Raw genomic sequence first — 25,448 nt, forward strand, 5'->3', positions numbered from 1 at the left:
GCAAGAGATATCTTCATTATCTTCACAAGACTATTTATTCAATATCTATGAAAGGAAGCCCGACAGATTGAGATACAAAGGATGCCTCTAGAGTTATTGCGGGCTATTTACTTCCTTCTGGGCGGTGGTCTTGTCATCCTTCCCCGCAACAGTAGGCACCTCTTGCTCTGCCAGCTCAACGGGCTCTGAAAGCTTGATTTCTGGATCAATGGCTCCAGGCATGCGGTCGCGATATTTCTTTGCAGTGTGCTTGTCGACCTGCAAATGTCAGTAAGTATGTAGAAGTAGGAGAGCAGGCATAGTTCATACCTTGTACACCAGCCACATGTAACAGAACATGACGAAACAGCAAACGAGGAGAACAATGCAGCCCTTTTTCCAGTATGGTGTGTCAGCTCCCGAGTAGAATAGGATGCCCCAGAATGTCCACAGCACCATTGAACCAATGTTCATGGAGTATAGGGTGACGCTCCGCACAGCATCATCACCACTACGCTGCAGAATGAGGCCTGCCCATCCGAAGATCAAAGGGTTCACAGCATACGCTGTTCCACTGAGATAAAATGCGAAGAATGTCCCTGCGAAAGGAATATCACGGACGAGAAGCATAGACCCAGCCACAACTTGGAAGAGGATGGCTACAATGGCCGCCGGAATCCGTTGGCCAGTGGCGTCCATATGCCAAGCTGCGAGCATATTTGCTACAATGCCGACGGCCTGGATACCGAGAGGATAGGTATTGATCTGGCTCTGAGTGAAATGGTCGGAATGATACTTGAGCCAGAGAAGAAAGTTGTTCTGGAAGGGGAAGGCTTCAATGGCGGCGCAGACTGGGGACCAGAAGAAAAGAACCCAACTAGTCTCAATGTTAGTTGCATGACAAAGTCCATAAACTAGATGGCCAAACCTACAAGATCGGTGCCATCAAGACTCGCTTGACAAGGGAGAGTGGCATGATGTTATGTCCATCTTCACAAATGGGAGGAAGCCGAGAACGTGCCAGCTTTTTCTCATCAGCGGAGAGATACTCGGCCTGGGTACGATCTGGTGTATCAGGAAAATAGAGGAACCCGAAAACCGCGATGGGGAGCGTGATGATGCCATCTAAAGTGACCCTAGTTAGCGCAGGTCATGTTAAGCGATTTTCAATCATTTACCAATGAGGAAAACCCATTGCCAGCCTTGCAAACCGCTCATGCCGTTCATGCCCTTGTGGATGGCGGCCATCATGACACCAGCAAACATGGTTCCGACTTGGCCGGATGCAGTGAAGAGTGCGGTGCGTTTGGAGATTTCGTCCGGCTTGTACCATGAGCTGATGATGTAGATTGCGCCAGCATAAGTACTGGCTTCAGCCAGGCCCAGAAAGAAGCGAATGACACATAACTGTGTCACAGTCTTGGCAGCCGCGCTCACCATCTGAAGCAGTTAGCGAGGGTATATCGTGGTGGGAGGGGCAGCTCAATACGGTCAATCCGGCCCAAATGACAACCATGGATGGGAACCAAATCCTTGGGGCAACTTTTTGAATGACAATGCCGTGGGGGAGCTGACCAATGGCCATACTGTTACGTCTATCAGAACATTGAACTGGGGTATCAGGGGTCTGCGATAATCATACCCGGCAGTCGTGACTGCAAGGACGTTGCTGTAATCTCCACCAGTCATGTTCAAATCTTCACGGAGGCCTGCAACCTAAAGAAGAGGGTTAGCTTTGGGGCATTTTGCTGTACAGAATCATCATACGTAGGCATTGGCGAATGCTGCGCGATCTAATTCGATGTAAGCTCATCTTCTTGACTCTGTCAATCCATTTCCGTAAAGTCATCCATACCGAGAAAGTTGAAAAAGTAACTGAGGCAGCAGTAAACCTATTAGATGTGAACTTGAGCTCAAGCAAGCTGAGATCGATCCTCTCACCATGATGAAGAAGTCTATCAACAGTAGGTAGTAAGTCATCTGGAACGGAAATTCTAATTGCAGCGTTTTTCTTACCAAGCTTCCTGACCAGCCTCCTCTCTTCTTTCGTGCTGGCCGCAGCGCCAAGGAAGAATGCTATTAGGATCAGTGGTTGTGGAAAGATGGGGCTGCAGCGGCGTGATATGTGACGATCTTACTCCTAACTCTGGACCCGATTGACTCGTTCTTCGCAACAGTGTCCATCTTGAACAGCCTTCCACGCGAATGTAGGTGGAATAAGAGAATATCAAGTCGTTAAATCCCTGGGACGTGTGAGAGGGGAAAAGGTAGACACTTGGCCATGCACAAGTTTATCGGATCTTGGGAGGTTTAAATAGGTAGTTATCTGATCCTGCCATGCTCCTTAGCCCCGCTGTACCATTTGAAAATTTTTATCAGATTAGATTTGCGATTTAGCCTTTATGGTTATTCATAGCCTTCTATAGTTACCCACATCGTCTTGTGTAGTGCGGGTCGTTAATGGTAGACCAAGCTGTTTGAAGCAGCCACAACATTTCAAGACCTGGCTAGACTACCACTCGCTTAGGTTCATGACAAATAGGCGTATTCCTTCCGATTGGACACTAACCATGAGATTGGCTGCTTTGTAACCTTATCTCGTATTGCCCGAATGCATGTCTCAATCCACCAATTACCATCCATACAACAAGGATACTGATGTGACTGTGGTTGGCTACTCTCTTCGTCATGGCCTTTTTAGGTGACCGGGGGAACCCCGCAATGAGAGATTTCTTTGACTTCTATCTATCCTTTTGACTTCTCCAGTCCTCCTAGTGCTCAGTGCCCACACGCCTAATCTCTCCCGGACAAAGCCATGTCATCGCCTCCAGAAACCGGCAAGAGTCCGAGGAGCTCCAAGGACCCAGAGAGCCCCAAGAGCACCGGATCCAACGCTGCCGAGGGTTCCACCGGCGTTGGTATTCTCCCAGCTTCTCACTGGCAACAAGCTTCTCAGGTGCGTGGATTTGAGTTCATGGCGACCGAAGACTATCCACTCTGTCCAAGCGCGAAATGGACGCTGACGGAGCTATAGGACGACGATGTGGGCGACAATTCGGATGCCGATTCCACAACCGGCTTGAGTACGGCATCTTCAACAAGCTCGATTTCATCAAGCATTTTTGAGTATCGAAAGGTCCATGGCCGAACATATCACCGTGAGATGGGAAATGCGCAGTACTGGTAATGATTTTCCGATGTCTTTTCTTATCAACAAATGCTGACCCAGGAAGGGGAGCCAACGACGAAAAGCAGAGCGAGTTTCTAGACATCAAGTGGGTCATGGCCATTTCTTGCTGGAAATATGGCATCGTTCAGTCACTGATCTAGCCCTAGCCATCATGCTTTGACTCTTGGCATTAACGGCAAGCTTCATCTTGCACCACTGGAGAAGGAGAAGGTCCAAGTAAGCATATTTGCCACGCCCACAGACAATCTTGTGGGGGCTAACATTCATCCCTTGCTCAGAAAGTGATTGACATTGGAACCGGCACTGGTAAGTAAAGGACCAAAGGACTGAAATGTTTTCCTATTTGACTTGGAGTTGACTGACACTGTCCGCATCGAAAAGGCATTTGGGCCATGTAAACCCCCAAATATACCACACCCAGCTTGTTGATAACTGACACTGAAGGTAGGGATTTTGCCGATGAGTACCCCGGCTCAGAGGTCATCGGGACAGATATCTCGCCAATCCAGCCTTCATGGGTTCCACCGAACCTGAAATTGTGCGTTCCAAAAGAACTGAAACCGTGCCAACACTGGGAACCGCTGGCGATGTCTGCTAACTTGTGTTTTCCGTCTCAGTGAAATTGAAGACTGCACTCAGGAATGGACGTTCCCTGCCGATCACGCCGATTACATCCACATGCGCTGGCTTGTCGGCAGCATTCCTGACTGGGACAAACTTTTCTCTCAAGCCTATCGATGCTGCCGACCGGACGGTTGGGTTGAGAGCTTTGAGCCATCACCCTTCTTCACTAGCGATGGTGGAACTGTCAAAGAGGAATCTGCACTTGGTCAGTGGGGCAAGTTCTTCATTGAGGGTGGTAAAAAGTTCGGGATGAACTTTACTATTGTCGAAGATGACGTCCAGGTGAAAGCCATGGAAGCGGCGGGCTTTGTGGACATCCAGACGTTTGAGTACAAGGTAAGAATCTCCTCTTCTTGACGAGTTTAGAATCTAACCTGAGCGAAACGCCCAGACACCAGTAGGAGGCTGGCCCAAGGACACTCACTTGAAAGAGTTGGGTCACTTTGGCCGACATGTTGCGCTATCAGATACTGAGGGTGTCGTGTTGTTTATGGCCAACACGTTGGGCTGGACTGAGGCCGAAGTCCAAGTCTACATTGCCCATTTCCGTAAGGAGATCAACTCCGGCAAGTATCATCCCTACTATAGGCAGAGGGTAGTATGGGGTCGGAAGCCGCCTTTGGCTGATTGAGCTCAGAGATATTTCCTCCATCATGTTTCTCTCAAGTAGCCACATTAGCCAGTCTCAATTGAGAAGTCTGGTTGATATTGTTATTGGATTAGCTTGTTGTTCTCTCGCAAAGCGACAGCCATGATTGCCGTTCAGCGGTTGTGGATCTACTGCATTCCTTGCCAGTCTCTGCCTGTATCACTACTTCTATCGCCCTGCAAGTCCGTGAACCTCATTTCCGCAGTGCTCCACCCAGGAACATGTAGTGAAGACACATCTGCCACCTGCGCGGTGGCTTCAAACCAGGAGTCATCCAAAGTAATGATGCGATCCATCTCGGCGAACCTCTGATCCATCAGAGCTTGCGATATGGCTAGCAAATCTTCAGGTAGCTCCTGAACCTCTGGATTTGCCGCGGTGAACGACATACTGTCCACGTGTTCTGGCTGATCAATCGTACCTGTTACCCTAACTGGTGGGCTGGTTCCCGTTGAGATGTTCTGTGGCCGCGCGGGTGGGACGTATTCTTGGGGGGCCATAGGATGAGAAGGCATCGATCCGAGCTTTTGACCGGAAATAGAAGTTGACTTAGCTCTTGGGTCATCGTTGTCATCTCCTGTCCGTGGATGTTGAGACCGAGACTGATCGCGGTCGTGATAACTCATCGCCTGTTCTATGTTCTCAGCGTAGTCGAGTACTGTGGGATTATATGTCACATCTTGTTGACATATCTCGTATGCTTTTCTGAGATGCAATGCGTATTTCCCAGCCAGGTTGGGAAAAGGGCCCGAGTCACCACGAGTCACACCCGCCCAGCGTCTGGACATGTTCTCAAGGCTACGGACAAGCACCCAGAATTCGGGCATCAGAGCTTCGCTATAATGACGAGAGTGAACTAAATCCCCATCAGCAATCATTATGACGGCTTGTGCTGTATCAGGACTCACCCAGTAAGAGCCTAGCGCTAATGAACGTACAGAACGCTATCTGTGGTGCGACGACAATCTTCTCAGGGCACACTCTGAGCCATGTCTCGGCAATGTTGCTTGTTTTGGTGGCCGCTAGTCGACAGGTCTCGGCACTGCATGAACTCGGCAGCGGAACGACCTGGCGCTGTCTACTTGGAGGATAGGCGATGCGATGATGTAGAAGGATCATAGAGGTATTGTGCGTAACATGTGCAAGAGTCATACTATGGTCCAGGTCATGAGGGCCTGTGGACGTATCTGGAGCTCGGTTCGGATCTCTCCATTTCTTTGGTAGAAACATCTTCCAGCTAGATTAGCGAGTCAGCGAGGTGAAGAGATACCAGGGAAAATTGAGACTTACTGGACGAGTTGAAGGTCCAGTTCTTTGAACCGGGTCAACCAAGCTATGACCTGCTGTTGATCATCGAAATCGATCTCGGGATACAGAAAGCAGGTGGCAATTCGATTCAAGTACTCAGTTGCCTGAACAGCATATGAGAACCCACCCATCGACGAGGCACTTGAGGGTTCATCTGCGAGGCTTGGATTTCCGGCACCGGTTGCAACTGTAATATTCGAATTGCAAGTCTCCGCTGTCGAGACCTGCCCGCAAGTTGAACACTGTGTGTGAGCGAGTGCGTACGGGCTGCCGATTGCAGCGTCTGGTGGAACAGATATTGTAAAGTATGGGCACACCACGGGCGTTTCTGCATACCAATACGACCCATTCGCTGGTAACCTACGGTTTATCTTGTCACTGGCGATGCCGGTGCTCCATCTGTCTCAACTCAATCAGTATTCTTATCGTACAACTTGGGTATGAGATAGCTTGCCCTGTTGTGATGGAGCAATATCTTTCTTTGAGTGTTAGCATATTACTACACACTTTGAGTAGGTAGCTTACCTGTCAAGGTTGAAGACGTTCCAGAATACTCGTCGTCTTTCCTCTTCTTGAACCCAATCTATCGGAGTTGACAAGGGCATTGCAGGGACTAAGTGCCGAGTCTTGGCGTGTTCTCCTTCCGTCGTTAACTGCAAGAAATCAACAGTCCTAGTCATCGAAGCGATAATGGACCATGTCTCGGATGGCTCTCCGTTTCTAATCTAGGAAAATGATGTCAACTAATGAAGAGGGAACAGTACCGGGGCCGAGTCTTGAGTGACGGGCTGAAACAACTTACAGTCGTAAAGGCCAAGATAACTAGTGACTGTAGGTTCTCGATAGACAATGACCTCATGACAGATATCAGTACCGAATTGCGTCTTTCTTCGACAAGGCGCTGGATATCATCATCCGATAAACCATATCTTCTTCCGTCAACAAACCGCAATGTTGCAACTAACATTGCATCAAGCACCACACGTAGCCTTTGCCGGCCAGATACCTGTTTGATCTCTTCCCTAAAACGAGGGTAGTGTATGACGGGAATCCAGTAAAAGACTCTGTCAAAGTAAAGTTGCACGAGCTCTTCGACGAGACCTAGTGGCAGGGACTGGATTGTTTCGTTTGGCGATGGCGTCTCTTGGGTGCGAGATCCCGATTTGTGACCCTGAACCCGTCTCCTCTTGTGAGAGCGGATCCCTTCATCGGGATCATCCCTGTCGCCGTTGAGAGCTGATGCATGTGAAGGGGAGGGTCTTGAAGAAAGTTTCTGAATCTCTGAGGCCAACGACGTGATAGCCCCTGTGAGATGAGCAATACTTGAGGTAACGTTGCTTGAGTCGAAGCTCGCTGTGATGTTCTGTTGTATTGCTTGATCGTGAAAAGCTTGCTCAAGCGTCTCTGGAATGACTGAGCAAATATATCCTGCAGTGAGACCTTGTTTCCGAAAACATACCCAAACGTCTACTCAGACCTTCAACAGCTCCAACTTTGACGCCTGGTTTATTTTTCTTTGCATCGTACACACAGGGCTCATCTGTCAACTTAGCGCAAGCATCATGAAAGAGGTCGTGACTAGGCTCACTTGACCGTTGGCAATTGGCGCAGGATGGCTGCTCTCTGGAGCATTTGAGCTTTCGACGGCGACACCCGTGACATGAAGGTATTTCCGATTCCGTTGTGTTGGCTGGAGAAGGAGTCATGTCGTTGCATGTAATGCGGATGGTGGAGATTCGGGGAGCGGAGAAAAGAACATGTGGAATTAATGCGGGCTCCGAGGGCCTTTAAATAGTCCCCGCGGGGTAAACAAGAAATTGCGGGGCTTTGAAGTAGGTAAAGTTGGCCTGGTTGATCCCATACTGTGCGTGGCCAGGGGTTCTCGGTTCTTGAGTCATGAACTCGCCATAGCTTCTGCCGCATTGTCTGTTTTTGCTAATAATACCTAAGAGATGGCACAGAAGATTCCTTCGCGTCTATGTCTCCCGAATAACTTCAACACCTGCAAGCATCCTCGATTTTGTAACTCGGTGGTGGCCCCAAATAACTCTCTCGAACACCCCCAAAGTCCACTACCACCTTCTCGAGCAATACATTCTGATGACAAAGCCTAATCTTGACAACCTGGGGCCCGGGCTTGAGACTATCCACTTCATGCGACACATTCCAGACTAGATCGCTTGCCGCCTTCATCCAACCCTCAGCACGCGGAACTCCCAACTTCAAGCCAAAGCGGTTGCTGGCCTCAGTATATTGTTCAATGTTGTGGTGTGTGACAGGCCCTTCATTCAACTGCAAGTCGTACGATAGGACGTCTTCAGCCGATGTGGTGAGTGTGATGCCGAATTCAAGGAGAACTTTTGCTGTGCGGGTGTCTGAGAACTGGTACAGGTGATATGCTAGGAAGCCGGCTGTGCCGTTCACATTGCGTGTAAGGTCCAGTCCAACAGATCCATCTTCAGACCTACCACAGTCTGGCATGACTATATAGTCGTGGCCGAAGATGCCCCTCGTAGCAGGCATAGAGACATAACCAGGACCCTCAATGAAGCCTTGCTGAAAGGTATCAGGGGCACGCCGTCCCACAATTGGCACATGGATCTGCTCAAAATCGCCGATACCGGATTTAACATCGATCAAAACTTCTTGATCAAAGTTATCAGGGACTTGGTTCCAGTCGACAGTGACATGGACTCTCACATCATCCCTGCCAGGCACCAAGAACCCCGAGGAGCTGGACAGTTGTAGCCAAGCGTAGGATGTCGATGCCGTCCAGTTAATCGTCGGAGTGCCACGGGTCCAGATCTCGAACCACCTAGAAATAGGGCCGTATTGGCTCATGGTTCCCAGTGTCAAGCCCGGTACAAGGTCACGGCGACTGGGATGCGTCCGTTCAGACTCCTCGTTAATGAGACCTGGACGGACGCCCAGATGACCCTCAACACAGACGCCCATCTGTCCGACTATAGGATTGGAGTCTTGACGCCGTTGCACATATCCCAAACCCGTGATCATATCTCGAGAGGGCGCGTGCCAGGTGTCTTCATATCCAAGATGTGTCTGCCTCAGCATCTGGTTCCATTTGCCGCCGAGCAGCGAGTGGTACTCGAGCTGCACATCAAAGTCCGCATCGAATAGGTCAAGAGTACTCTGGGCCGTGGTATTGGCGGTGTTGCGCCTCTGTCGTGCGTAGAGTTGGTTGCGTGCCTGCATTACGCGTAGGGCGACAAAAATGTGACTCGACTTGACAGGGTGAAGGATAAGCTGGTATCCGGCGGGTTTCTGCTCCTCCGTGAGGCGGTCATATACCAATTTGGCATCCTCTAATAGCTTCTCCCATCGGCCAAGAACAGTCTCGGCTTCATTGTAGTGCAGTAGGGAAAAGGTAGTGGGCTCGATAAGCTCATGCTTGCGCAAAGAGACCAGACGATCGTATTCATGATAGACACGGCCAATCTCGCAGCTCAGCTCAGAGCCAAAGGTATTTTCTGCCGTCTCTTGGAGGAAGTGACCCAGGTTTTCTGATGTAATCCGGTTGATATCCCATGCTAGACTCATAGCCCATGTGATTGGAGTCTCCAGTGGCTTCAGATCGCCCACATTGAAGATCCAGATCTCTCGAACATTGCGGTTGTACGCATGTCGAAGCTGGTGCCATGCTTTTCCCTAGAGGTTTCTTAGCAGTGAATTATTTCATGTAATAGCTAAACCTACCAGCGAGACACTGTTTATCCACTTGTAGCTCCGTGGCAGACCGACGTACTCGAAATGGTAGTAGAGCTGGACGCTGTTAGCAGCGGTATCCTCAAGGGAGCAAGCTGGAGACGCACACCAGAACCACCCTTTCGAGCACGTTCTATCTTGGTGGGGAGACGGCGGATGGTGCCATTATTGTCATCTTGGAACAGCAATGTCACGTCGTCGGGAACATGGATCCGGCCAGTGTCATAGAGCTGCTCAATGTCTCTGTATAGAGGAAGGAGTTCTGCAAGATGTCAGATCGCCTCAGTTTCACCCAGGGTCAAACACTTACGTGGAACTTTGTCGCTGCTGCCATAAACATGACTGATTACCTCGCGCTGAGTCTTGATGGCATCCGAGATGGCTGCAGCTGGGTCACACGCCTTGATCCTGCGGTCATATTCTCCTCTCATGCCAATGGTGAAGTATGACTCGTAACCTTTGGCTCTTTGGGCTCCATGCTCAAAAAACTGCGTCATCTTCTCCTTGTTGTTGTCCCAGTCCCAAGTTCCTTCTCCGTTCTCTAGAACCCATTCGTTTGTGAGACGTTGCATTGGCTCATGGTGAGATGTTGACATGACAATGCCATATTCATCAGCTACTCGCTGGTTGTCTGGGTCATCCAGAAAGAAGTTTGCCCCCGGGTTCGGGTATCCAGGCCACATGGCAGGCCACATGAAGTTTGCCTGGCGGCACTCATTAGTTTCCCGAATGGATCCAAAAGAATGCTTGCTCACCTTGAGACGAAGTAGAAGTTCGAAGACCTTCTTGTAGAACTCCGAATTGTACTTGCCAAATTTCTCCAGGACCCAACCTGTCATAGCTGGAGCCTCATCATTGAGGAAGATCCCTCGATACTTGATCGAGGGCTCGCCATGTGTCGTTGACTTGGGGCTTGCACAGATGGTCGGGTGATATTTTGATGGTACATCGGCCCACCAGTACCACCTAGTCCGTGTCAGTCCTCACTTGGCTATGATATTCTTAGCCGGCTCACTTACGGGGATACTCCGATCTGCTCAGACAGTGTGTAGATACCAAAAATGGCGCCCCTCTTGTCGCTACCAGCAATCACAAGTGCCTTATCAAACCAGCCTCCGAGGGGCTTATCGACCAAGGCTGTGAGGAAAGACTCCCACTTCCCTCTGATGGCGCTATACTGAACGCCATTCTCCCTTTCAAGACGTTGCAATAACGGACTCGACTCAACGGAACCGACAATAATGGCTACTCTCGAGCCTCCTGTTGTGATGTCTTTCGAGTTTTCGACTATGTCGACGGGGGGAGGATCTTTCTTTGTTACCCTGGCAAAATCCTGGGACAAGCTGCGAGCAGCTATCTTCACACCAGCAAAGTCGGACTCGTCCACAAGAATGGTAGCGTCAACGAGATCGGTGCCACCGGGGCTGAACTGGATGAATTGTTCTTCAAGCATGGTAAGACGTTGTGTTTGAGATGATTCGAGCTGAAGACAGTACCTCGGGCCCTTGCTCGACCCCTCGCAGAAGTCTTATATCATCGGGGATACAGCTCCAGTCATGTTTCTCCACTCGTATCCCACCGTGGGTGGAGTTGATGGCATCTCGGATGATCATTGAGATGGAGTAGCTGTTGCATCATGATGCGGATAAGGAGCCGGCCAATTGCAACGCAGAAGCCGACTCGAGGGCTTTTGCTCAAGTGTCCGTCCACGGCAAAAGATGGAGTTGACTCGGGTTCGGGCAATTGGCGTGGTGACATTCGTGCGGGCTCCGAGGACTGAGGGGTTTATCCCTGTGGACGACAGCCAATGAGAACCGATGGGTGACTGATGGTGTCGGGCGGGTTGTTGGGCCATTCCTCTCCTGGCGTAGTCATGATTGTTGCCCCTGGTTGAGGACGACTTTGTTTGACCCTGCTCCAATTCCCCACGACCCTCTTCCCAATGACTCTGACCTTGTTCTTCCCCGTGGGGCTCCTTCTGGGGAAAGAAGAGGGTGTCGTTCGAGCTGGTATCGAGACTCATCGACTCATATAAGGTCAACCCCCCGTCCATTACTGTGCCCATTGTATCGGCCAACCTGATTAAGTTATCATCTTCTTTCGCCATTCCTCTCAATCATCATGAAGCCAGACCACGAAGTCAACACGCCGATCCACGCTGAAGATGGCGAGGTCGGCAAGAACCAAGCGAAACTCGATCTCGTCGATAACGAAGTTGCACAATATGTCGCCGAGTCACGAGTCCGGATCGACGAGGACACGAACAAGCGACTCAAGAGGATGATAGACAAGCGCATTTTGGTTATCATGGTCGTCACCTACTTTACCCAGTCACTTGATAGAGGCACCATGTCGTTTGCCTCGATCATGGGCATCATCCAGGACGCGAACCTTGCCCCGAACCAGGTTCGTCAAACAAACGTCGAGATTTGGTTCAAGCAAGCACATCTGACTGGTTGTAGTATTCGTGGTTCACAACCATCATGTATCTCGTCGTTCTTGTGGTTGAGTATCCTGTAGGCCATCCATCAACCTCGACAACAACAGTGGATTTGATCGTGCTAATGTGATTTAGGAAAATTACCTCCTCCAACGCCTACCCATTGCAAAGTGGCTGTCGATTAACATCATTCTCTGGGGGACCACATTGGCTTTGCATGCTGCTGCTCCCAACTTTGTCGGACTCGTTGTCCTCCGTGCTTTCCTTGGTGGCTTTGAGGCAGTCTGTCAGCCTGCTTTTGTGCTTCTTTCCTCTACATGGTGAGTGCAGTTTTATCTTGCCAGAATTTCCCACTAATCTTGGATCTCATAGGTACAAGAAGGAGGAACAGGCGAGCACTATTGTGTATTGGTAAGTCAGCCGTTTACCTCATGCTTCTCTGGATACTAATATCTCTGCTCTCTAGGTACATGATGAACGGTATCCAACAGATTCTAGGCGGGCTTCTTGCATTTGCCTTCTCCTTCGTTCCCTCGACCTCCCCGATCAAGTCATGGCAGGCCCTTTTTATGACATATGGAATAGCGACTGTGTTCTGGGGCGTCTTTGTTCTCTTTTGGATGCCCGACTCGCCCATGAAGGCGAAGTGCTGGTCAGAAGAAGACAAGAAGCTCATGGTTGAGCGGGTGCGAGAAAACAGAACTGGAGTTCAGAATCGTGTGTTTCGCAAGGAACAGATCTTCCACGCTATCTCGGATCCTCAAGGTGAGTGCTCCCCCGAAGATTTTAACTCACGTACTAATATTTCGAAAGTTTATGCGTTCGCTTTGATTCAGATCTGCACAACTCTGCCTGCCGGTGGTATTGGGGCCTACGCCAACATCCTCGTCAAGTCTTTCGGCTTTTCTACCTGGGAGACTCAGCTTCTGCAAATGCCAATCGGCATCGTTATGCTCACTGTCATGCTGACCTCGGCATGGGCTGACCGGAAGTTCAGGCAGACCATTCTCATTATGATGCTTGGTCTTTTGCCCACCATTGCTGGCGTTGTGGTGCTCATCTCCCAGCCGTTCCACCACGACAAAAGAGTCGGGCTCCTGATTGCATACTACATCATTTACTCATTTTGGACCTGCTCTGGCCTAGCACTATCTCTTGTATCCCGAAATGTTGCGGGCCAGACCAAGAAGTCAGTTGTCATTGCCAGCAACTTCGTCTTTTGGGCTTTGGGTAATGCCATTGGCCCTCAGTGTTTTAGAGACAAGGATGCGCCACGTTATTTCCTTGCTCTGGCCATCATTCTCGGATGCTTTGTGTTCCTTGAGTTGGTCTTGATTACCCTTCGAACATACTATGTCTTTATGAACAAGAAACGAGACGCTATGGTCGCCAGCGGCGAGGTTGTTGACGATGTTGACTTTGCTCATGCTTTCGAGGATATCGCCGACAATGTAAGTCCTGCGGCCTGAAATGAATTGACTTTCATAACTAACCCTCCATGAGAAAAACGCGCACTTTAGATACCATTACTAGAAGCTCAGACTTCAGAGAAAGAGAGATAGATGTACTAGGCAGAATTCTAGGCAACATGACCTTATCTCGAAGTCCGATCAGAGCAGTGTCTCGCCTACATCAAGGCTAATTCACCTGTTCCAACCCATATTTGACCGCGACCAAACCCCCACCAACAACATTGGCGCCTCCAATGTAGGTGTAATATCCCTGGCCTTCCCATCTGACATATAAGTGATCAACTGTGGCGCCAGTCTCATAAGAGTGTTGCTCGCCTTCGTCGTCAAAGTACCGGTGTCCATCTGGTCCACTGCACAAAAGGGTGAGATCAGGCATGACTGTGCAGGTAAGATACTTGATGCTGTCCGACTCAGAGCCACACACAGTGACGGTGGACAGGCCACCGCCAAAGTCGAGGCACATGTACATGCCATTACTCTCGCGAACATGGCTGGTGCTATGCTCAAAGGAGAAGGAGAGGACACGGGTACCGCTATAGGTGGGGTTAAAAGTGAGAATACTCCCCTGCTGGCCGGTTGACCTGAGTACTGCGCCGGGCACGGGGCCACCAACAGCCATAATTTTGAAGGTGGGAATGGGATCGTACGGGGCTGTTGAACTCGTGGTCGTAGGTGCGGATGTTGAGGTCTCGACCGCTGTGGAGTCGGAGGACATAATTGTGGTGAAGAAAGTTGTTGACGTAGAGGATAGATCAGAAGAGGAAGACGTCGTCAAAGTGAGGGGCTCCGTAGTAGAGGTAGTCTCTGTGGTCGAATGGGACATGGTTGAGGAGAGGGACTAGATCGTTGAAGAAGCCGAAATAGATGACGCTGTCGACGAGACAGCTGACGACGTGTCTGAGCAGAAAGGGCGTCAGTCAGAGTACCGCAGAAACTACAACGCCATATTAACGTACCTGAGGATTGCGGCCGACACAGACCGGCGACCACAGCATCAGCCGCAAGAAGCCCAAGGGCCAAAGACAAGAGAGACTTTGCATGCATGATCTCAACACGACAGAGCAAAAAGAACGACTGAGGTTAGTTTAGATAAAGATTCAGGCTACCGAGAAGGTGGAAACGGGAGGTGAGACTTCTTTTCAACGACAAGCAGATGACGGGAAATTAAGGATCGCAGCTAAATCTTGACAATCAGCAAAATAGCGCTGAGCTATTGAACGAGTTCGCAAGCCATGGCGTCTGGCCACACCAATAGTCACGGTCTGGACCCTGGCTTTTGTTTGCTGGCCTACACGTTGCGACACCCCTTTCCCCGAGCCGTAGAGTGGATCCCAATGTCTCAGCGCAGCTCCAGCGCAGCTGATAAATAAGCAAACAACTTGGGATCGCGGTGAGAAACTTACTTCAATATTTTGGCAAGGGATACGAAGTATAATAGTCGCGATACTTGTTGACCAGGGTCTTTCACTTTTGCCGTAGTGATTTAACAACAAATCGTATTTATCAATGACGACTCCAAAAAAGGCCATCAGCCATAACTCCAAAAGACACAACTGTTGAGTGACCACAATAAAGACTACATAACTCAATTTAAATCCAAGGCTATGGAGTATCATAGCTACCCAGAAAATGTAGGCATCATCTGTGCTCAACGGCGGTAGCCATCAAGAACGAAATAGTGCAACCTATATGTCAGTCTATAGGGTAGGTGGCTGCTTTGCACGGAGCGCAAAGACCTGGCCCGGGATCGGGGTCCCTGGACCCCTCTTAAAAACCTTTTATATCTAGAGGGTAGCTCAAGTGCGCTTTTATTAAACATGAGATCGTTGGTCTTCTAAAAGATGGAATAGTGCCTATGCTATTCTAAAGTCAATTAACATCAAGTTTAATTACAAGAGACAGGACATGAGTTAAGAATCCATAGGTGCCTCTTAACCTCAAGCTCCTTAGATACAGCTCTACTGCTGCCCGCTTCTGAACATGTGATTTGTATCTTGATATTACCACAAGCATCGAATATGACTCTTCTCTCGGGAATTGCTCACGCTTGGCATAGTTGGCAGCTTGGTGGCTAGCTCGGGGACGGCCTAGTCTAGGACCTGACGTTCGCGTCGGACAGAGTCACGGCACCCGGATCTTGCGGCCTGCACTTTCCAAGAACAAGGTAAGAGTACGATACGCATGTGTACTTTTTACCTGCGTCAACCTCTCGGGAGCTCAGTTGGCCTGTTTTCGAATGTTATCTATCTACTGGTCTCCCTCCGAGTAATGGGCTATGGTCTTTTTGAGAACCAAGTGGGGGAAGACCCACAGTACGCACACCTTACCTGATAGGGAAGTTCCAATGAGTACCTCTGCGAGATCGTGATATCGCAAGTCAGAGTTGAAGCCCTGCACCCCAGATAACACTTGCCCAAGCAGGCTATTCTTGATGGGCGTTGAGGCCCCAGCTCTCCGCTAATCTCTCCCCGCCCATCCGTTTCTCCCACATTGTTTTACCCCGTGCGACTCAGACCCACCCCCGCATACTTTACCAACCCGGATTCCCGGCAAACCCCTGGGCCTGGAATCTAATAAAAGGTCGCCTAGATTTGCTTTTCATTACGATTCTTTACACTCACCCATCGAGCGTTCTCTCCTCTATTCTAATTCAACTCGAAAACCATACCCAAAGAGATGGGCGACTCACATCACGAGGGCGAAGACGCCAAGAACTTCCATGTTGGCCAATCCCACGAGACGCTCCATCGTGTGTACAACACATGGACAGGTACGTTTGGTGGTGGCTTTCGACACATTCGTGCTGACCCACTTTGGCTTCACCTCTACAGCCAGTGCCTACCAGGTTCTGATGATGGCAAGCTGGACTTGTAATGTTGTACTATATTCGACCGTGTTCGACGTTGGCGGTCCCATGATGCTGATATACTCAACGTAACATTCTTTGGACCTGTCTGGCAGTGTGTGCTGAGCTGATCTAATTTCTATCTTAGAATCATCGTTACGGCCGGACAGTGCTTAATAATGAGTTCGCTGGCTGAGCTATGTTCCGTGTGGCCATATGCAGGTGGTCAGCAGTAAGTAAATATTCCCTTGTCAGCTAGATAACACCCAACTAATGTTTGCCTCTTGAACAGAGCATTCACGAAATATCTTGCCCCTCAGAGGTACGACCATCCCACGAACCGAGCCCCTTTTCGCCACAAGGCTTTTCTGACTCTATGAACACAGAATTCGACGGTTCCTATCATATCTTGTTGGCTGGGTCGTTCTCCTGGGAGAAATTGCCACTGTTTGCGGATGTTCCATGAACAGCGCACAAATCATTGCGTCTGTTGTTTCTATCCACCACCCCACCTTCGTGGCCGAGGTAAGTTGAATCTCGGGAGCGACTGCATCCTTCATCTGCTGACTGGATATTGATGGCTAGACCTGGAGTACCTATCTCATCTTCGTGACCATGACGCTCCTGTCACTCCTCTTCTGTTTCTCCCAGAAGCATCTCCCCGCCATTGCCGTTCTCGGCGGTATCATCACTCTTGGTGGCGGTCTTGCATGGGCCATCTCATTCCTCGCCCTCGCACCCAAGCACACGACCAGCTTCGTCTTTACCCATTTTATCAACAACTCCGGATATACCAGCAGCGCATGGGTGGGCATCATGAGCTTCTACACGCCAATTTACGCGCTGTACGGAACGGATGGCGTCCTACATATTGCCGAGGAGATGCGAGATGCCCCAAAGAGCGCACCGGTAAGTGCAATGTCCACACTGAAGTTACTGACCTCTGACAACATCTGTGACACAGCGAGCCATGGTATACTCCATGGTCTTCAGTGGCATCACTTCTGTCATGGGCGCCCTTGTCATGGCTTTTTGTGCTGGAGATTGGGAGACATATATGGAGTCAGAGTATGACCCAGCCCAATTGAATCGGTTGAACAAAGCTGACGTAGTTCCTCAGCTTTCCATTTGTAGACTGGTTCGTTGATATCCTTGACAGCTCTGCAGGTGGCAGCGCGCTGGTGATCGTGGTTATCGTTTTGCTCAAGTTCGTCCCTCTTAAGCAACTTCAACTGTTCAGTCTTGGCTAACCCAACTATAGCTTCCTTATCGCCGTTGGCATTAACACTGCTGGGTCGCGGCTAGCATGGAGTATGGCACATGATCATGCTTTGCCCTTTTCCAGTACTTTTCAAAAAGTCAACCAAACAGTCCAGACACCGCTCAACACACTTCTTCTTCTCGTTGTTACAGAGTTGGTTAATGGTACGACACAGTTCATCAATGTCGTATTGGGAATCACTATTGACTGGTGCTAGGCCTTGTCCTTTTCGGAAGCGATTATGCTTTCCAGATTGTCGTCAGTCTAGGTGGAGTTGCAATTCAGTTTGGATACCTGATCCCAATCTTGATGGTGAGTGTTCTGATCTATACCCCCGAGATGTCGAGGCCTGCGCTCACGTGTTTGAAGCTTCTTGTTCGGGGCCGCAGTGTGCTCCCTGCTGACCGAAAATTTAAAATCCCGTTCGGCCTTGCCGTTAGTATTGCGGCTGTCTGTTGGTCATCACTCGTTATCATCATCTTATTGTAAGTTCTTATTCTATAGCGTTGGTAGAAAGGGTTACTTCTAACGTCTACCTCAATAAGCTTCCCTCTTTACGTGCCCATAACTGCCAATAACCTTCGTAAGTCCAATAATTCCCTGAAGTTCAGGGATGATACTAATCATATATTGTAGTTTATATGAATTGGGCTGTGGTTCTTTTTACGGGATTGGTAGTAATTATCATCCTTGATTGGGTGTTTAGAGGTAAACGTCGTTACAGACGCATGACTGGTAATGCAATATATGATGAGTTTCAAGGTTTGATCTAATAAAGCCTCTTGTCAAGTAATTGCTTTAAGTGAGATTCGCCTGTAAGTTGATACGACTTACAGTACTAATTAACTTCGTTCAGTTCGCGCTCAATGCTGTTTTACTCATGCCGACTTTTCCATATGACAAATGGCATGATTTCAGCTGTTATCGTGTTTTTGGGCATTAGTTTTTAGATCGGCATACGTTAATAACTGAGATCTTTTTTATTGTCTTGGATGGCTTCTGTGGGAAGCGTCACCAGGCCCACACTGTTTCTAAGCGTATTTACGCAGCGATTGGTATCAAATCACACACATACATGCGGCGTAAACACTAGGTATTCTATCACATCATGAAGAGCTTTGAATGAGGCAGTAGCACAGTCCATCGCTCATCAGGCTTTCGCGTCCATATCTTCCCCAAAGCATCCAGCCCCATGGTCAAATTCATAAATCCACTTCTCGCATATCTGTTCAAGAAGAAGTTGGAAAAGAACTCCTTGTGCTCTGCAAGCCGACAATCAGAGGCTGCGACAAAGCAAGCCCACGTAAGGACTTGCTTGCCCGGAGCATCATCAGGGAATTCCTCCAAGGTATCAATAAAGCGCTGCACGCGGCCAATAGACTCTATCACATGCCTCGCCCTTATCTGTGGTGTCGCTCGAGTTTGAGTGTCAAGCACAGCTTGATTCATGTATATCTCGCATGCTTGATGTACCAGGTTGGGTACGAGGGCGAGAGAGCCGGCATGTCGTGGGTTGTTTTGCAGACAATGATTCAGGCAGTCGAACATCGGGGTAATCTCGGTTTCGGAGGAAATGATGTTGATACCAGCGTCTTCACTAAGCAGCGGTGCCGCATATACTTTAAACCTTGATTCAGCCGTTTGTTAGCCTCGACACTAGCGGTGTGGTCATAACATTCATCAGGGTAGTGTAGTCTTACTTGCGAACCTGGCGGACTACGAACTCGGCAATGTCCCCCGACCCAAGTTCCGCCTCTCCACCGAGGACATCGATTGCAGACTGCAGCATGCCAAAGAGGATTGGAAAGTCGGATGATCCATTAACCATAACAGCAGTCAGAAGCAACAATATCGTGATAAGAATAGACTGCTGGTTTGGTCGATCGCAGTCTCTCAGCTGACTGCGCCTTTGCAGCCCTTGAATGGCTCGGCCATAGTGGTCGTGCTTGACTTGGTCGATGGCGCGGTCGTTTTGTAGAATTCGGGAGCTATGAAAGAGTGAGACTGCAAGGACTGCGTCCATGACAAGTTCGTCGGTCTCTGCTATTGGTAGCATGAGGTGGCGCCATCCATTGTGAGGGCCATCCACGGCGATTATTTCATTAGCGATGTTATCTGAGTCTATCACCAGGTTAGCTGTGAACACTTGTAGAAATACAAAGGCGTGTCTCACAGTTGAGCAACAGGCACCTCTTCCATGCTGGAACATGATCGGGGTTAGATGGAGGAATGATCAATTCATCGTTGGACGTGAATAGTTCTGCCTCCCAGGGAGGACCACTCTTGGCAGCTTTTGGCCAGTCGTCGTTGTCGTCGTTGTCACCGTTGTCGTCTTGATTCTCGATGTTGATCAGAGGAAGTACGTCATTTCCTCCTAGCAAGAGCTCCCACGAGATTGGCAGCTCATAATAAAGCTCGAGCGCTTTGTCAGAAATTTGCGCAACATCTACCGCGTCGCTTGGTATTATGTCGGTATCAATACTCTCGTGGGTGAAGTGAAGTGAAGGTGATTCTTGTGTGGTAGCGGTCACATCCTGCTCAGGGGTAGGGCTGTGTGATGGCTCAGGTAGTGTGGTAGTTTTGGCCACGTTGGGCTTCGCCTTTCGTCTCATGCTTGGGTTCCATGTCAGCACAATCATGCCCTGCCCTCAACGCCAAAGAGTCATGGAGAGAGCTTACTAAGGATAAGCAGTATCCATAGTCTTGCCGATGCAATGACCTCTAGTAGCGACGCCATTGCTGAAGCGGTGTCGAACGCCGAGGCCGCTGCACTTCAAGCCCTTTGCGATGCATTTACGACACTCGGGACTACCTCTATCGCAGTTGATCCGACGCTGAGAGCACTCATAGCACCCTTGATGATGGACGTTAAGCCTCGACCTAGGTGTTGTTTCTGCTTGGCTCACCTTTGGCCTTTGCACGATAAGGTCGCGTCATGCCCTCAGAGACTTGGGGGTACACTGGCTTTGCCTGTGTATGGCAAGATGGTCTCACTGCAGTGTACTTTTTTTTTTTTTTTTTTTTTTTTTTTTTTTTATATATATCTATATCCACGGCCGATCCGAGACTTAAGAGATGATGTGACGCGATGATAGCATACGTGGTTGAGATTGGAGTGCGGGTGGAGGCAAACTGTTCAAAAGGGGAATGTGGAATGAGACACCCCTGTACGGTACTTTATAGTAGTACTAGAACCAGGCACGTGCCAGGCTAACGGGTCGGACGGCTTTTCGGCCAGCTTTGCCACACTCGTTGAGTCTAGGGTTTGATAGCGTGCGGGCCGGAAAAGACTGTTACAGAGCTGTACCGAAGGGCAGAAATCCCTCCACGCGTCATCAAACGTTGTGCCATGGCCAGTACCGTATCATCGGTACGCTAATAAGTATAGACGCGTGTGTCAAGAAAATTTTATTCACTACAAAAACTGTGGATGGCAGTGCTTTGGCGAAACAGTCTGCTGCACTCAGTTTCAGGAAGCTGTCAATGGAGCTAGGTTGTAACTCCCCATTCATCTTCTTTGGGGGTTGTCAATGTCTGGAAAAGTGGCTGGAGCAGCCGCTGCCAAGTTCCGTGAATACTGTGAAGTTCAAGGTCGGCTTGGCTTGTCATAGGGATGTCACACATGGCCCCTCGCTGCACACTCGGGTAGCCGACAAGGTCGAGGCTTATATTCGGTCATCTGGCCCAGTTATCCCACAAGGGCCGGGCTTCAACAATATTAAATAATACGTTGTCAAGCACACCTACAAAGATGAGAAACTTGGGGATGTTCGCTCAAGTCGCACTTTGACATTTGAGTCACTAAGAAATAAATATTACTAAGCTTCAGTTGCTAATCTAGAGCCGTGCCTTGATCTCTACTGGCACTCCCCTCTCTAAAGAAATCCTTAACTGTCGAATTCGGTTATTGGTAGTAAAGATAGACCTGGGAAAGTCACCGTCTGGCTTCTCTCTAAGGATAAGGCCAGCGACCATCCGGGAAGTAAGGAATGCCTTGATTATACCCGTGGCATGATATCCTCCATAGACCTATTGATGCGTGCGTCTAGGGAAAGGCAAACGACTAGCAAAAGGAACCGCGTCTTGAGAGAAAGCTAAGATGCTAGCCTACTTGTGAGAAATTTTGGTGGCAGCGTCTCGGTCAGGACTGGCGAGTGCTTTATGAGCAAAACCTCGTAGATGTGCTATTGGGCTCAGATCTATCTCGCTATTATCGCCCATTGCCTTGCGGCTAGTGTTGGCCTGTCCGACAATGGCACGGCTATCCTTGCGCTGAATAAGGTAGTCGTAGTCCTTGATACCGTATCGCAACTAGAGCGAATAGTCGCTTCCGAGACCTAATGGCGACTTTCTATCTGCTGTTGGAGCGTATGCCACGATATTGCCCCTGATGGGAGAGATAAATGGTCGAAGCTCCGGGAGCAGGTGGCCAAGCTAGGCGTTTGTGGCGTGGACGATATTCTTTGCGCGAATTTCGCCCCGATTGGTCTTGATAGTCGCATACCCGTCCTCCTTAGCGTTAACGATACTTGTGACGGGCGTGTGTGTCTGGATATTGATCTTGCCCTCGTCAATTAAAGGCCCAAGGACGCCCGTGACCTATTTATAAGGCCATATAGAGGCTGCTGGAATCGAGATGGCGCCTATAGCACGGGATGATAACTTGAGAACGTCTCGGAGGTATGAGTGATCTGTGTGGACTTGGTGCTTCTCTGCTAGGTGAGGTGCGTGGGCACGTATGTCTTTGAGGCCGGCAATAGCCTTCTCAAAGTCCCTTTGGTCGTAATAGGCCTCGATGCCCTGCGTGAGGACTAGATCGCAATTAATGCTATCCTCACGGATTGCAGTGGCTATGGCTTCTAGATGTGTATGCTTAAATGCCGAAATACGCACGGCCTCTTTAATACTAAATGAGTGCTTTCGCTCCTCCCATATAGCAAATGTCATAGTCTTGCAGTGACTACCGTTATGGCCTGTAGCGCCGGAATAGAGTGATCGAGTATTAACTAGGACGATGCGAATTCCTGGCTTCTTCTTTAGCAAGTTTCGTACTAGGCTTATCCCGGTAAGGCCGGCACTAATAATAACAACGTCGATAACACCCTGGGGCCATTCTGATTGATGGTTTGCGCGAGGATGTGGTTGAGAATGCCAGAAAGGGGTAGTTCCCTTAGTTGAGGGATAGCCGGGGTCGACCACGCCGGGCTCATAGATACCTTCCAAAGCACCAGACATTGCACTGCCTTACTGATAAAGTGACTTTGGAGGGCCGTGAGGGAGCAACGATAGGATGAGAAGAGAAGTATATGATTCGAAGGAGTCTCTAGTCATGCAACTTTGAGAAGCCGTGATGAATGGCTGGCTGACATTCAATCTTATTATCGTGAAAGACCGACAAGTTCTCATAAAGCCAGCTCGACCCAAAGAGTCTTTAAGGCTGGCCCGGACCCAACGATCGATCTCGTGAGGCGAGGGAAACTTCCGACCCACTATCTTGGAGTTCATTGAGATGGGGAAACGAAGGGCAACCCTCGCCTAGTCGAGGCAGAGGCCAGCCATGTCGCGCTTGTCCCGAACAGGCGACTTGAATGAGACCAGCAGTGGCTGGACACTCAATGTGGAGGAGACCGTGCTCAACATGTATCCGGAGAAGACAGCTAAAATGAGACCAGGAACCAGTAACATACACGTATAACCTTTCCACTCAGGTCGGTGAGATTCGAGAATTGTAATGCATATCGCGCTTACCCTAAACGGGCGACTCGAATGAGACCAGCAGCGGCCAGCGGGAGTCCAGCTGCATTCATGACTTGCACTTCAAGCGTTTGCTTCCCCGCATCCTGGAGAACAGGAGGCAATCCGGCTGGGACATGATGCGACTCCTGTGATTATGGGGTTCAACGGTGTTGCGTGACGGGGCCAGTGATCCTGTCTCTCATTTTCCAAATCAGGTTGAACGCTCGCAACCCGGTCGCTCGTCGTCGTGAATTCAACCTCTCAATCAGGTGATACCCTTGCACCGCCATTGTCGTCAACCTTGATAACATTTGGCCCTTTGCCCTACGGATTGATAAAGAACAGTCCCGATCACTGAGAATCACCTACGACCATTGGCACACCTCTCTCTGACCTCGCTCTTCTACCACTTACTCCAGCCATCACTTATCCGAACCATCTTGAGTACACAAAGAGCCGTGCACCAGAGTATATCATAATGTCTGAGAAGAAGACTGCCGAGGGCCATGAGTATAAGGTTGGTAGTGGTATCTCCAATGGCTTGCCATGTAACGGAGCTATTACACTAGCGAGCAACTCGGCGTAGGATATATCCAAGACGTTTGATACCATTATTATTGGTGCTGGATTCGCTGGTTTGATAGCTGCCCGCGACCTCACTTTATTAGGCAAGCTCTGTCATAGAGTCTATCCCTTATTAGGCCTATATTAATCTCCGAGAATAGGCCATTATGTTCTGCTACTCGAGGGACGTGATCGTATCGGAGGCAGGACATGGATATTAAATGTTGATGGCTATCTCTACGAGATGGGAGGAACCTGGATTTACTGGGAGTAACCTCATGTTTACCGTGAAATGGCTCGCTATAACCTTTACTGGGACTTTGTTGTTACCGGTGATGTGCCCAATTAGCCACGCTCCGTCTTGGTGGATGATGATGGCGAGAAGCAATACCTGTCACTGGAGACATTTGTAAGTATACCATGACCGGTATCTAAGAGCTTCAACTGAGAAAAAAATCAAAAGGACAAACTGGCCGATTATGCTTTTAAAATATATTGCAATGTCGATGGTGAAGAAGGCAAAATGGTAATCCCGTTCCCCTATGATTCCCTGCGTAACCTTGACGTAAGAGCTTATGAGTCTTTGTCCGTCAACGATAGATTGAACTAAGTACGCGGGTTACTCACTAAAACCTAGATCTGCATTCTTAAGGGTTTGATTGAGGGAATCGTCGGCAATGAGGACTTCGATAATGTAGGCTTCTTTGATGTGCTTCGATGGTGGGCTCTGAGCGGCTACTTAACCTTAGGCCTGTACGAGTTCACAGAAGTATATAAGATCAAAGAGGGCTAGATGCACTTCGCCCTGCAGTTCTTTAAGGAGGCTGTCCTGTCACGGAGACTCTCTTATATCTTTAAGACACGCGTCGAGTTAGTATCTGATAAGAACGGTTCCGTGACGGTGACATTGAGGGATGGACGCTAATTCCGCGGCCGCCTCCTCATATCGATAGTCCCCCTCAACGTTCTCCGAGAAGTCAAGTTTGACCCTCCCCTGAGCGCTACTAGAGATGAAGTAGCACGCATTGGCCAGGTTCACAACGGAGCTAAGATTCACTTCAAGATTGGCGCCTTAGAGACTCGTCCCTTGTCTGTCTTGCGCTATCCAAAGGCTAGAATGGTGACCACACTGGGTGACGGTCGCACCAAAAGTAACGGCAGCCGTCACATGGTTGCATTTGGGAGAAACGATGCTTCGTTGAGCACAGAAGACGATGCCAAGTCATTCTATGACGACGCACGCGAGGTCTACCCCGATATGCCAGTTGAAAAAGTGGTGAGCAAACCTCTAGCATCTTCACCCGTCGCTGCATAAGATATGGGCTAACAGGTGGGATTAGCTCTGGCACGATTGGAGCCGTGACGAATTGGCCAAAGGCGGTTGGTGCATGTATCGTCCTGACTTTGCCTTCCGATATCAGGACGCATTGAGGAGGAGAGCCGGCAACGTTCTGTTTGCCAGTGCAGATTGGGCATTGGGTTGGCGTGGGTTTATCGACGGTGCCATTGAGGAGGGAACCAGGGCTGCGTTTGAAGTTAAGAACGAGCTGATGTCCCCCCATGCCACCAAGGCGAGCCTGTAGCTTAGACAGATAAGATTAGTCGTCCAGTTCGGGCTCGGATTAGCACGCATATGTTATTAAATAAGATAAGCAAT

The 25,448-nt window shown here is 49.5% G+C and overlaps 9 protein-coding genes across 9 annotated transcripts; 4 read left to right on the plus strand and 5 right to left on the minus strand.

Annotated features, from left to right (window-relative positions):
- Positions 1 to 93: 93 nt before the first annotated feature.
- Positions 94 to 2,163, minus strand: NCS54_00984800 (MFS domain-containing protein; the record flags this gene model as incomplete). Its single annotated transcript, XM_053155178.1, has 11 exons — positions 94 to 258; positions 310 to 856; positions 912 to 1,104; positions 1,158 to 1,419; positions 1,469 to 1,565; positions 1,622 to 1,695; positions 1,747 to 1,772; positions 1,835 to 1,871; positions 1,921 to 1,934; positions 1,996 to 2,055; positions 2,118 to 2,163. 11 exons carry the CDS (start codon positions 2,161 to 2,163, stop codon positions 94 to 96), a joined length of 1,521 nt encoding a protein of 506 aa, XP_053011153.1.
- Positions 2,164 to 2,794: 631 nt separating this feature from the next.
- On the plus strand, positions 2,795 to 4,424 carry NCS54_00984900 (Hypothetical protein; the record flags this gene model as incomplete). The annotated part of the gene is made up of 9 exons (XM_053155179.1): positions 2,795 to 2,935; positions 3,014 to 3,162; positions 3,213 to 3,254; positions 3,316 to 3,385; positions 3,448 to 3,475; positions 3,551 to 3,563; positions 3,618 to 3,707; positions 3,787 to 4,129; positions 4,185 to 4,424. 9 exons carry the CDS (start codon positions 2,795 to 2,797, stop codon positions 4,422 to 4,424), a joined length of 1,116 nt encoding a protein of 371 aa, XP_053011154.1.
- Positions 4,425 to 4,570: 146 nt separating this feature from the next.
- Positions 4,571 to 5,881, minus strand: NCS54_00985000 (Fungal-trans domain-containing protein; the record flags this gene model as incomplete). Its single annotated transcript, XM_053155180.1, has 3 exons — positions 4,571 to 5,298; positions 5,351 to 5,679; positions 5,733 to 5,881. The coding sequence occupies 3 exons, from the start codon at positions 5,879 to 5,881 to the stop codon at positions 4,571 to 4,573; spliced, it is 1,206 nt and encodes a 401-aa protein (XP_053011155.1).
- Positions 5,882 to 7,745: 1,864 nt separating this feature from the next.
- On the minus strand, positions 7,746 to 10,926 carry NCS54_00985100 (Hypothetical protein; the record flags this gene model as incomplete). Its single annotated transcript, XM_053155181.1, has 6 exons — positions 7,746 to 9,416; positions 9,465 to 9,530; positions 9,581 to 9,735; positions 9,784 to 10,177; positions 10,229 to 10,439; positions 10,493 to 10,926. 6 exons carry the CDS (start codon positions 10,924 to 10,926, stop codon positions 7,746 to 7,748), a joined length of 2,931 nt encoding a protein of 976 aa, XP_053011156.1.
- Positions 10,927 to 11,594: 668 nt separating this feature from the next.
- Positions 11,595 to 13,475, plus strand: NCS54_00985200 (MFS domain-containing protein; the record flags this gene model as incomplete). The annotated part of the gene is made up of 7 exons (XM_053155182.1): positions 11,595 to 11,879; positions 11,936 to 11,989; positions 12,049 to 12,233; positions 12,286 to 12,324; positions 12,380 to 12,678; positions 12,727 to 13,364; positions 13,434 to 13,475. The coding sequence occupies 7 exons, from the start codon at positions 11,595 to 11,597 to the stop codon at positions 13,473 to 13,475; spliced, it is 1,542 nt and encodes a 513-aa protein (XP_053011157.1).
- A 2,586-nt stretch (positions 13,476 to 16,061) lies between these two features.
- On the plus strand, positions 16,062 to 18,127 carry NCS54_00985300 (Hypothetical protein; the record flags this gene model as incomplete). Its single annotated transcript, XM_053155183.1, has 12 exons — positions 16,062 to 16,155; positions 16,217 to 16,319; positions 16,379 to 16,462; positions 16,523 to 16,552; positions 16,617 to 16,755; positions 16,816 to 17,139; positions 17,195 to 17,298; positions 17,351 to 17,437; positions 17,492 to 17,655; positions 17,709 to 17,803; positions 17,861 to 17,976; positions 18,037 to 18,127. 12 exons carry the CDS (start codon positions 16,062 to 16,064, stop codon positions 18,125 to 18,127), a joined length of 1,431 nt encoding a protein of 476 aa, XP_053011158.1.
- A 465-nt stretch (positions 18,128 to 18,592) lies between these two features.
- NCS54_00985400 (Zn(2)-C6 fungal-type domain-containing protein) lies at positions 18,593 to 20,190 on the minus strand (the record flags this gene model as incomplete). The annotated part of the gene is made up of 4 exons (XM_053155184.1): positions 18,593 to 19,118; positions 19,192 to 19,612; positions 19,665 to 20,104; positions 20,171 to 20,190. 4 exons carry the CDS (start codon positions 20,188 to 20,190, stop codon positions 18,593 to 18,595), a joined length of 1,407 nt encoding a protein of 468 aa, XP_053011159.1.
- Positions 20,191 to 22,090: 1,900 nt separating this feature from the next.
- On the minus strand, positions 22,091 to 22,726 carry NCS54_00985500 (DAO domain-containing protein; the record flags this gene model as incomplete). The annotated part of the gene is made up of 1 exon (XM_053155185.1): positions 22,091 to 22,726. The coding sequence occupies one exon, from the start codon at positions 22,724 to 22,726 to the stop codon at positions 22,091 to 22,093; it is 636 nt and encodes a 211-aa protein (XP_053011160.1).
- A 979-nt stretch (positions 22,727 to 23,705) lies between these two features.
- Positions 23,706 to 25,374, plus strand: NCS54_00985600 (Amine oxidase; the record flags this gene model as incomplete). Its single annotated transcript, XM_053155186.1, has 3 exons — positions 23,706 to 23,775; positions 24,745 to 25,067; positions 25,132 to 25,374. 3 exons carry the CDS (start codon positions 23,706 to 23,708, stop codon positions 25,372 to 25,374), a joined length of 636 nt encoding a protein of 211 aa, XP_053011161.1.
- Between the last annotated feature and the right edge of the window lie 74 nt (positions 25,375 to 25,448).

The sequence above is a fragment of the Fusarium falciforme genome, chromosome 7 (genome assembly GCF_026873545.1).
Source record: "Fusarium falciforme chromosome 7, complete sequence".
Taxonomy (NCBI): domain Eukaryota; kingdom Fungi; phylum Ascomycota; class Sordariomycetes; order Hypocreales; family Nectriaceae; genus Fusarium; species Fusarium falciforme.